The following is a 12,540-nucleotide window of genomic DNA, read 5'->3' on the forward strand; positions in this document are numbered from 1 at the left end:
TTTACCAAACTCAGTCACCAGCTTCTGCAGTTTCTCACATGAATCAGCCACCAGCGCTGTATCATCAGCGAACAACAACTGACTCACTTCCCAAGCTCTTTCATCCCCAACAGACTTCATACTTGCCCCTCTTTCCAAAACTCTTGCATTCACCTCCCTAACAACCCCATCCATAAACAAATTAAACAACCATGGAGACATCACACACCCCTGCCGCAAACCTACATTCACTGAGAACCAATCACTTTCCTCTCTTCCTACACATACACATGCCTTACATCCTCGATAAAAACTTTTCACTGCTTCTAACAACTTTCCTCCCACACCATATATTCTTAATACCTTCCACAGAGCATCTCTATCAACTCTATCATATGCCTTCTCCAGATCCATAAATGCTACATACAAATCCATTTGCTTTTCTAAGTATTTCTCACATACATTCTTCAAAGCAAACACCTGATCCACACATCCTCTACCACTTCTGAAACCACACTGCTCTTCCCCAATCTGATGCTCTGTACATGCCTTCACCCTCTCAATCAATACCCTCCCATGTATATACATGTGTATGTGGGTGGGTTGGGCCATTCTTTCGTCTGTTTCTTTGCGCTAACGCGGGAGACAGCGACAAAGCAAAATAATAATAATAATAAAAAAAGAAAGAATATATATATATATATATATATATATATATATATATATATATATATATATATATATATATATATATTTTGCTCCCAAGAGTTAGCTGCTTGTGTGCCCCCCACTACTAGCTAGACCACGCAATACTCGGCAAGCTGCTGCGTCACATGATTACTGTGTGGCCATCAGAAACTCAAGGGTGGGCCGTTTTTTGACAAACATTTCTTTCCATACACCTCGAACTTTGGAACTCTTCACCCTATCATGAATTTCCCAACACCTATGAGCTGGCACGTTTTAGAAGACAAGTTTTCTCTTCTTCTAAGACTTTCATTAACCTTTCATTAACCTCCCTATATTTTAATTAAGGACAGGCCTTTCGTCCATGACTGAAGCCTCCAACGTAAAAAAAATCATGTGAAAACAAGAAATTAATAATACAGCTATTCTAATAATAAAAATATCAATAAACAAGCGAAGCCTTTGAAGTACACTGAACATTTTGGAAAATGTCTCTACAAGCAAACCGCTTTCGGCTGATATAAGGAACATTATAGGTTTGTATCATAGGAGCAGTATGGGTCTTGCATCATAGGAACAATATGGCTCATGCATCATAGGAACAATATGGGTCTTGCATCATAGGAACAATATGGGTCTTGCATCATAGGAACAATATGGCTATTGCATCATAGGAACAATATGGTCTTGCATCATAGGAATAATATGGGTCTTACATCATAGGAACAGTATGGGTCTTGCATCATAGGAACAATATAGGTCTTGCATCAAAGGAACAATATGGCTATTGCATCATAGGAACAATATGGGTCTTGCATCATAGGAACAATATGGCTCTTGCATCATAGGAACATTATGGTCTTGCATCATAGGAACAATATGTTCTTGCATCATAGGAACAATATGGTCTTGCATCATAGGAACATTATGGTCTTGCATCATAGGAACATTATGGTCTTGCATCATAGGAACAATATGGGTCTTGCATCATAGGAACAATATGGGTCTTGCATCATAGGAACAATATGGGTCTTGCATCATAGGAACAATATGGGTCTTTCATCATAGGAACAATATGGTCTTGCATCATAGGAACAATATGGTCTTGCATCATAGGAACAATATGGGTCTTGCATCATAGGAACAATATGGCTCTTGCTTCATAGGAACAACATGGTCTTGTATCATAGGAACAGTATGGCTCTTGCATCATAGGAACATTATGGTCTTGCATCATAGGAACAATATGGTCTTGCATCATAGGAACAATATGGTCTTGCATCATAGGAACATTATGGTCTTGCATCATAGGAACATTATGGTCTTGCATCATAGGAACAATATGGTCTTGCATCATAGGAACATTATAGTCTTGCATCATAGGAACAATATGGTCTTGCATCATAGGAACAATATCGTCTTGCATCATGGGAACAATATGGCTCTTGCATCATAGGAACAATATGGTCTTGCATCATAGGAATAATATAGGTCTTGCATCATAGGAACAATATGGCTCTTGCATCATAGGAACAATATGGCTCTTGCATCATAGGAACAATATGGTCTTGCATCATAGGAATAATATGGCTCTTGCATCATAGGAACAGCATGGATCTTGAATCATAGGAACAATATGGCTCTTGCATCATAGGAATAATATTGGTCTTGCATCATAGGAACAATATGGTCTTGCATCATAGGAACAATATGGGTCTTGCATCATAGGAACAGCATGGATCTTGCATCATAGGAACAATATGGTCTTGCATCATAGGAACAATATGGGTCTTGCATCATAGGAACAATATGGTTCTTGCATCATAGGAACAGCATGGATCTTGAATCATAGGAACAATATGGCTCTTGCATCATAGGAACAATATGGGTCTTGCATCATAGGAACAATATGGTCTTGCATCATAGGAACAATATGGGTCTTGCATCATAGGAACAATATGGTCTTGCATCATAGGAACAATATGGTCTTGCATCATAGGAACAATATGGCTCTTGCATCATAGGAACAGCATGGCTCTTGCATCATAGGAACAATATGGCTCTTGCATCATAGGAACAATATGGGTCTTGCATCATAGGAACAATATGGTCTTGTATCATAGGAATAATATGGCTCTTGCATCATAGGAACAATATGGGTCTTGCATCATAGGAACAATATGGTCTTGTATCATAGGAACAATATGGCTCTTGCATCATAGGAACAATATGGGTCTTGCATCATAGGAACAATATGGGTCTTGCATCATAGGAATAACATGAGTCTTGCATCATAGGAACAATATGGTCTTGCATCATAGGACCAATATGGTCTTGCATCATAGGAACAATATGGGTCTTGCATCATAGGAACATTATGGTCTTGCATCATAGGAACAATATGGGTCTTGCATCATAGGAACAATATGGGTCTTGCATCATAGGAACAATATGGCTTTTGCATCATAGGAACATTATGGTCTTGCATCACAGGAACAATATGTGTCTTGCATCATAGGAACAATATGGTCTTGCATCATAGGAACAATATGGGTCTTGCATCATAGGAACAATATGGTCTTGCATCATAGGAACAATATGATCTTGCATCATAGGAACATTATGGTCTTGCATCATAAGAACATTATGGTCTTGCATCATAGGAACAATATGGTCTTGCATCATAGGAACAATATGGGTCTTGCATCATAGGAACAATATGGGTCTTGCATCATAGGAACAATATGGGTCTTGCATCATATGAATAACATGAGTCTTGCATCATAGGAACAATATGGTCTTGCATCATAGGACCAATATGGTCTTGCATCATAGGAACAATATGGGTCTTGCATCATAGGAACAATATGGGTCTTGCATCATACTAACAATATGGTCTTGCATCATAGGAACAATATGGTCTTGCATCATAGGAACAATATGGTCTTGCATCATAGGAGCAATATGATCTTGCATCATAGGAACAATATGGGTCTTGCATCATAGGAACAATATGGGTCTTGCATCATAGGAACAATATGGTCTTGCATCATAGGAGCAATATGATCTTGCATCATAGGAACAATATGGGTCTTGCATCATAGGAACAATATGGGTCTTGCATCATAGGAACAATATGGGTCTTGCATCATAGGAACAATATGGGTCTTGCATCATAGGAACAATATGGCTCTTGCATCATAGGAACAATATGGGTCTTGCATCATAGGAACAATATGGTCTTGCATCATAGGAACAATATGGCTCTTGCATCATAGGAACAATATGGTCTTGCATCATAAGAACATTATGGTCTTGCAACATAGGAACAATATGGGTCTTGCATCATAGGAAAGACCAGTAAATGAGTGAATACCTCATGGTCTTCTAATGGGCATATAAGCTAGGAAGTGGTGTTACATCGAGCAAATAGTCAAAAAATAGAATTACCAAACGTTTGTCCTGTTATCATTATCATCATCTATATCATCATTATCAGTATCATTATTATTATCTATATCACCATTATCAGTATCATTATCAATATCTATATTATCATTATCTCCATCATTATCATTATCTATATCATTATCATTATCGCCATCATTATCATTATCACCATCATTATCATTATTTATATTATTATCAGCATTATCCCTCATTATCATTATCTATATCATTATCACCATCATTATCAGCATTCTCTTGAAAAGCATTGACGTAATATAGATAATACTGACCAAACAAATCAGGATCATATCTGTACAAACCTTAGTAGTTATAACAGTGGCTTTTCAGGCAATGTATTTCAGCGGATTTTCCTTAATGGTTCTCAAAATCAGCTTTGCGAGATTCCATGTATCCTGTGCAGCGAACCGAACCTATTTGAAAGCACTAAATGATTTTCTTCTGGTGCACCGTAGAGGTGTTAAAAAGAGTGGAATATTCTGGGTGGTAGAGACTGACCTGAGCGGCGATGGAGCAGAAGTGGGCAAGGGTGAGGAGCAGAAGGTCCAGGATGCTCAGATTACCAAGAGATGGCTCCGTCAGGCGCGTGGCTCGCACGAAGGACGCCACCGACCAGGCCAGCGTCAGCAGCGACATGGTCACCGACAGCATCTGCATGATCACTGAGGAAGACAACACCGGGAGGAACGGTTAACTCAATCATCTACGAGTAAAAGGTTAGTGCGTTGCGTTCGTCGCAGGAAGTGAGAAACTTGGTTAGAATGGTAGATGCAGGAAAGCTAATGAACGGGTAAAAGGGAAGAAGTTAGAGACAAAACAATGAAAAATAAATATCTTGAAATAATGAAGCCAAAAACATTTTTCTGACAAAGGTTTGGAATCATAAAACACTAATTTTGAGTAAATATTTATAATGCTTTCACCAGAAAATAACTCCCAAACCTTTTCAAATACCAGTCAGATGATAATGGCCACCGACTTTCTCATCAGTACTTTGATAACCTCAGTTGGGCGAGGTGACATTGCCAATATGTGGTGTGAGGTGGTTTGATCGAGTAAGTAATGAAAGGGAAAGAGAGATGTGTGGTAATAAAAAGAGTGTGGTTGAGAGAGCAGAAGAGGGTGTATTGAAATGGTTTGGTCACATGGAGAAAATGAGTGAGGAAAGATTGACAAAGAGGATATATGTGTCAGAGGTGAAGGGAAGGAGAAGCGGGAGACCAAATTGGAGGTGGAAGGATGGAGTGAAAAAGATTTTGAGCGATCGGGGCCTGAACATACAAGAGGGTGAAAGGTGTGCAAGGAATAGAGTGAATTGGAACGATGTGGTATATCGGGGTCGACGTGCTGTCAATGGATTGAACCAGGGCATGTGAAGCGTCTGGAGTAAACCATGGAAAGTTTTGTGGGTCCTGGATGTGGAAAGGGAGCTGTGGTTTCGGTGCATTATACATGACAGCTAGAGACTGAGTGTGAATGAATGTGGCCTTTTTTGTCTTTTCCCAGCGCTACCTCGCTGATGGGGAAGGGAGGGATGCTATTTCATGTGTGGCGGGGTGGCGACGAGAATGGATGAAGGCAGCAAGTATGAATATGTACATGTGTATATATGTATCTGTGTGTATGTATATGTAATGCATACGATGAAATGTATATTTATGTATATATGCATGTATGGGCTCTTATGTATATACATGTGTACGTGGGTGGGTTGAGCCATTCTTCATCTGTTTCCTTGCGCTACCTAGCAGACGCGAGAGACGGCGATTAAGTATAAGAAATGATATATATTATATATATATATATATATATATATATATATATATATATATATATATATATATATATATATATATGTGTGTGTGTGTGTGTGTGTGTGTGTGTGTGTGTGTGTGTGTGTGTGTGTGTGTGTGTGTGTGTGTGTGTGATTTGGGTAAATGATTTGGTAAACAGAGAAGAGGTAGTAAAAGCTTTGCGGAAGATGAAAGCCGGCAAGGCAGAAGGTTTGGATGGTCTTGCAGTGGAATTTATTAAAAAAGGGGGTGACTGTATTATTGACTGGTTGGTAAGGTTATTCAATGTATGTATGACTCATGGTGAGGTGCCTGAGGATTGGCGGAATGCGTGCATAGTGCCATTGTACAAAGGCAAAGGGGATAAGAGTGAGTGCTCAAATTACAGAGGTATACGTTTGTTGAGTATTCCTGGTAAATTATATGGGAGGGTATTGATTGAGAGGGTGAAGGCATGTACAGAGCATCAGATTGGGGAAGAGCAGTGTGGTTTCGGAAGTGGTAGAGGATGTGTGGATCAGGGTGTTTGCTTTGAAGAATGTATGTGAGAAATACTTAGAAAAGCAAATGGATTTGTATGTAGCATTTATGGATCTGGAGAAGGCATATGATAGAGTTGATAGAGATGCTCTGTGGAAGGTATTAAGAATATATGGTGTGGGAGGCAAGTTGTTAGAAGCAGTGAAAAGTTTTTATCGAAGATGTAAGGCATGTGTACGTGTAGGAAGAGAGGAAAGTGATTGGTTCTCAGTGAATGTAGGTTTGCGGCAGGGGTGTGTGAGGTCTCCATGGTTGTTTAATTTGTTTATGGATGGGGTTGTTAGGGAGGTGAATGCAAGAGTTTTGGAAAGAGGGGCAAGGATGAAGTCTGTTGGGGATGAGAGAGCTTGGGAAGTGAGTCAGTTGTTGTTCGCTGATGATACAGCGCTGGTGGCTGATTCATGTGAGAAACTGCAGAAGCTGGTGACTGAGTTTGGTAAAGTGTGTGAAAGATGAAAGTTAAGAGTAAATGTGAATAAGAGCAAGGTTATTAGGTACAGTAGGGTTGAGGGTCAAGGTCAATTGGGAGGTAAGTTTGAATGGAGAAAAACTGGAGGAAGTAAAGTGTTTTAGATATCTGGGAGTGGATCTGGCAGCGGATGGAACCATGGAAGCGGAAGTGGATCATAGGGTGGGGGAGGGGGGCGAAAATTCTGGGAGTCTTGAAGAATGTGTGGAAGTCGAGAACATTATCTCGGAAAGCAAAAATGGGTATGTTTGAAGGAATAGTGGTTCCAACAATGTTGTATGGTTGCGAGGCGTGGGCTATGGATAGAGTTGTGCGCAGGAGGATGGATGTGCTGGAAATGAGATGTTTGAGGACAATGTGTGGTGTGAGGTGGTTTGATCGAGTAAGTAACGTAAGGGTAAGAGAGATGTGTGGAAATAAAAAGAGCGTGGTTGAGAGAGCAGAAGAGGGTGTTTTGAAATGGTTTGGGCACATGGAGAGAATGAGTGAGGAAAGATTGACCAAGAGGATATATGTGTCGGAGGTGGAGAGAACGAGGAGAAGTGGGAGACCAAATTGGAGGTGGAAAGATGGAGTGAAAAAGATTTTGTGTGATCGGGGCCTGAACATGCAGGAGGGTGAAAGGAGGGCAAGGAATAGAGTGAATTGGATCGATGTGGTATACCGGGGCTGACGTGCTGTCAGCGGATTGAATCAGGGCATGTGAAGCGTCTGGGGTAAACCATGGAAAGCTGTGTAGGTATGTATATTTGCGTGTGTGGACGTATATATATACATGTGTATGGGGGTGGGTTGGGCCATTTCTTTCGTCTGTTTCCTTGCGCTACCTTGCAAACGCGGGAGACAGCGACAAAGCAAAAAAATATATATATATATATATATATATATATATATATATATATATATATATATATATATATATGTATATATATATATATATTTTTTTTTCATACTATTCGCCATTTCCCGCGATAGCGAGGTAGCGTTAAGAACAGAGGACTGGGCCTTTGAGGGAATACCCTCACCTGGCCCTCTTCTCTGTTCCTTCTTTTGGAAAATTAAAATAAAAAAATGAGAGGGGAGGATTTCCAGCCCCCCGCTCCCTTCCCTTTTAGTCGCCTTCTACGACACGCAGGGAATACGTGGGAAGTATTCTTTCTCCCCTATCCCCAGGGATAATATATATATATATATATATATATATATATATATATATATATATATATATATATATATATATATATATATATACACATACATATATATATATATATATATATATATATATACATAAGGGGAGTGGGGGAGGAATGGGATGTATTTAGGGAATCAGTGATGGATTGCGCAAAAGATGCTTGTGGCATGAAAAGAGTGGGAGGTGGGTTGATTAGAAAGGGTAGTGAGTGGTGGGATGAAGAAGTAAGATTATTAGTGAAAGAGAAGAGAGAGGCATTTGGACGATTTTTGCAGGGAAAAAATGCAATTGAGTGGGAGATGTATAAAAGAAAGAGACAGGAGGTCAAGAGAAAGGTGCAAGAGGTGAAAAAGAGGGCAAATGAGAGTTGGGGTGAGAGAGTATCATTAAATTTTAGGGAGAATAAAAAGATGTTCTGGAAGGAGGTAAATAAAGTGCATAAGACAAGGGAGCAAATGGGAACTTCAGTGAAGGGCACAAATGGGGAGGTGATAACAAGTAGTGGTGATGTGAGGAGATGGAGTGAGTATTTTGAAGGTTTGTTGAATGTGTTTGATGTGTATATATATATATATATATATATATATATATATATATATATATATATATATATATATATATATATATTTTTTTTTTTTTTTTGCTTTGTCGCTGTCTCCCGCGTTTGCGAGGTAGCGCAAGGAAACAGACGAATGAAATGGCCCAACCCACCCCCATACACATGTATATACATACGTCCACACACGCAAATATACATACCTACACAGCTTTCCATGGTTTACCCCAGACGCTTCACATGCCTTGATTCAATCCACTGACAGCACGTCAACCCCGGTATACCACATCGCTCCAATTCACTCTATTCCTTGCCCTCCTTTCACCCTCCTGCATGTTCAGGCCCCGATCACACAAAATCTTTTTCACTCCATCTTTCCACCTCCAATTTGGTCTCCCTCTTCTCCTCGTTCCCTCCACCTCCGACACATATATCCTCTTGGTCAATCTTTCCTCACTCATTCTCTCCATGTGCCCAAACCATTTCAAAACACCCTCTTCTGCTCTCTCAACCACGCTCATTTTATTTCCACACATCTCTCTTACCCTTACGTTACTTACTCGATCAAACCACCTCACACCACACATTGTCCTCAAACATCTCATTTCCAGCACATCCATCCTCCTGCGCACAACTCTATCCATAGTCCACGCCTCGCAACCATACAACATTGTTGGAACCACTATTCCTTCAAACATACCCATTTTTGCTTTCCGAGATAATGTTCTCGACTTCCACACATTCTTCAAGACTCCCAGAATTTTCGCCCCCTCCCCCACCCTATGATCCACTTCCGCTTCCATGTTTCCACCCGCTGCCAGATCCACTCCCAGATATCTAAAACACTTCACTTCCTCCAGTTTTTCTCCATTCAAACTCACCTCCCAATTGACTTGACCCTCAACCCTACTGTACCTAATAACCTTGCTCTTATTCACATTTACTCTTAACTTTCTTCTTTCACACACTTTACCAAACTCAGTCACCAGCTTCTGCAGTTTCTCACATGAATCAGCCACCAGCGCTGTATCATCAGCGAACAACAACTGACTCACTTCCCAAGCTCTCTCATCCCCAACAGACTTCATCCTTGCCCCTCTTTCCAAAACTCTTGCATTCACCTCCCTAACAACCCCATCCATAAACAAATTAAACAACCATGGAGACATCACACACCCCTGCCGCAAACCTATATATATATATTCCTTAAGAAAGTCTTTATCACTATAATGTCTTCGCTTAATCAGGCCAGGAGCATTACAGCACACGACATAATAAGCAGAACTTATCACCAATTATGGAAAAACGTAGAACAAATCACAAGAAACCAACAATCGCTTGAATTTCTTTTTTTAAATGGTCATATGGTATCTTATTCCATTGAGTTATTATGACCCTGATTACGATAAGACATTATGACAGGAGTTGATTTACTTTCAAATAAGTGGACCACTTGATCAATTATCATGACCTTGACGTCACTACGTCTTTAAAGAAGCACTACACAGAGACATGTCACCATCAGGACTTTGGTTCTCCAAAGAAAAGTGGGCGTTAGCGAACAATGTCATTCCTTAAGGATTACAGAGATACTCAACAGAAGGTCAGGTCATCATCAGCATTATTGTATTTTAGGAGAAAGTTTGTGTTAAGGAATCATGTCCTTCTATAATTATTAAAGAAATACATTACCGAGGGTCATGTCATCATCAGCATTCTTGTTGTTCGCCAGAGGAAAAATTATGCTTGACTTTTCACTTGAAATGGAAGAACAACATTGTGGTTGTTGCTACTCCTTTTTTTCATATTTGTTTGTCAGTCAACTCATTAGAATTAGGAGCAGACGAAGAACAGCCACATTCGCACTCATCCATTCTCCAAGTGTCACGTACAATGCACCGAAACCACAGCCGCCTACCCACAGTCAGGCCCCACAAAAATTTCTATGGCTTCTCCTGGCCTCTTCGCATGCCCTAGATCAGTCTACTGACAGCACGTCGACCCCTGTAGACCAAATCGTTCCAAGTCATTCTATTCCATTTACGCCTTTCATTCCCCATGTATGCTCAAGCACTGAGCATTCAAAAAAAAAAAAAGGGGGAAAAAAAAATTCCTCCATCCTTCCATTTCTAATTTTGTCTCCTCCTTGTACCATCTACTTCTAAAATATGTATTCTCTGTCAACATTCCTCACCCATTCTCTCAAATTATTCAAACCATTTCAGCTCATCCTCTTCACGTCTCTCAATCACATTCTTATTATCACCAAACCTCTCTCTTACCCGTTTATTACTTACGCGATCAAACCACCTCACACCACATGCTGACCTCAAATAAATAATTTCCAACATATCCACCCTCCTCACATCAACTATAGCTGGGACTAATACATATTCAAAAGTACCCACTTTCACACTCCGTGATAACGACCTCCCTCTCCATACAGTTCCTTAATGCTCCTTGGACCTTTGCCACCTCCCTCACCCAGTGGCTCACTTTCGCTTCCACAGTTCCATTCACTGCAATGTCCACTCTCAGATATGTGAAGTACTTAATTTCCTCCAACTTTTCTCCATTCAGATTCGCACCTTAGCTAAACCTGCCCTCTGCCCTACTATATCTAATAACCTTGCTTTATTCATATTCACTCTTAACTTTGTCCTTTCACACACTCTCCCAAACTTAGTCACCAAATTTTACAGTTTCTGACTCGAATCTGCTACTAGTGTTGTGTCATCAACAAACGACTGGAACATTTTCCATACCACATCACCATCCACAGACTGCATACTAGCCCCTCTCTCCTAGACTTACTTTTTACCTCCCACGCCAACTCATCCATAAACAATCTAAACGGTCATGGTGACATCACATACTCCTGCCGCAGACCAAACTTCACCTGGAACCATTCACTGTCCTCTCCTACTCGTACAAACGCCTTGCACCCTCGATAAAAACTCACTGCTTCTAGCAGCTTTCATTCCCCATTATATATTCGTGAGACCTTCCGCAGAGCATCCATATGAACTATCATATACTTTCTTTGGATCCATAAATGCCACATACAAATGCTTCTGTTTCTCTCAATATTTCTCACACATTCTTTGAACCAAAACTTGGTGCACAATCCTCTTCCACTTCTGAAACCACATTGTTTCACCCTAATTGTTGATCCGTGCTTCCATCTATCCTCTCAGTCACCACTCTCCGATACGCTTGACGAGAAAACCCAACAAATTTCCCCTTTAGTTTCAGCATTCCTTAATCCCCTTGCTATTAAAAAAAAATAGCACTGTGCATGCATTCCGCCAGTCCTCAGATACCTTATCATACATACATACATACATACATATAGTGAAAATCCTATTTGATCAATCAACAACACAGTCACCACCTTTCTTGAGAAAGTCAGCCGCAGTACCATCTACTCCAGCCGCCTTGTCACATTTTATCTTACGAAGGGCTTTCACCACCTCTTCTCTCATTACCAAACCACTTTCTAAGGCTCTCTTACTTCGCACACCTCCCCTACATCTGCCACCCTATCACCAAACACATTTGACACTCCTTCAAAATGCTTACTCCATCTACTCCTCACTTCATCACTACCTGTCACCACATCCCTATTTGCCCCTTCACAATGTTCCCATTTGGTCTCTTGTTTTTCGCACAGTATCAACTTCCTTACAAATCATCTTATTCTCCCTGAAGTTTGCTGATACTATCGTACCCCAATTGTCATTTCCCTTATTTTTTTCAACTCCAGCACCTTCCGCTTGACCTGCTGCCAATTTCACTGATACATCTTCTATTTATTTGTATTCCTTCCCTACAAATATCTCGCATATTTCTC

At 40.3% G+C, this 12,540-nt stretch overlaps 1 protein-coding gene across 6 annotated transcripts in view; it reads right to left on the reverse strand.

Annotated features, from left to right (window-relative positions):
• The window catches only part of LOC139762744 (uncharacterized), a 123,091-nt gene that overhangs the window by 81,068 nt on the left and 29,483 nt on the right, over positions 1–12,540 (reverse strand). For all 6 annotated transcript variants that reach the window (XR_011715822.1, XR_011715824.1, XR_011715823.1 and 3 more), the window contains exon 7: positions 4,633–4,796. Coding sequence is in view for 1 of the 6 variants with exons in the window: in XM_071687837.1 (XP_071543938.1) it covers positions 4,633–4,796 (164 nt within the window). In the remaining 5 variants the exon portion in view is untranslated. The remainder of the gene's footprint in view (positions 1–4,632; positions 4,797–12,540) is intronic.

Source organism: Panulirus ornatus, chromosome 44 (genome assembly GCF_036320965.1).
Source record: "Panulirus ornatus isolate Po-2019 chromosome 44, ASM3632096v1, whole genome shotgun sequence".
Classification (NCBI taxonomy): domain Eukaryota; kingdom Metazoa; phylum Arthropoda; class Malacostraca; order Decapoda; family Palinuridae; genus Panulirus; species Panulirus ornatus.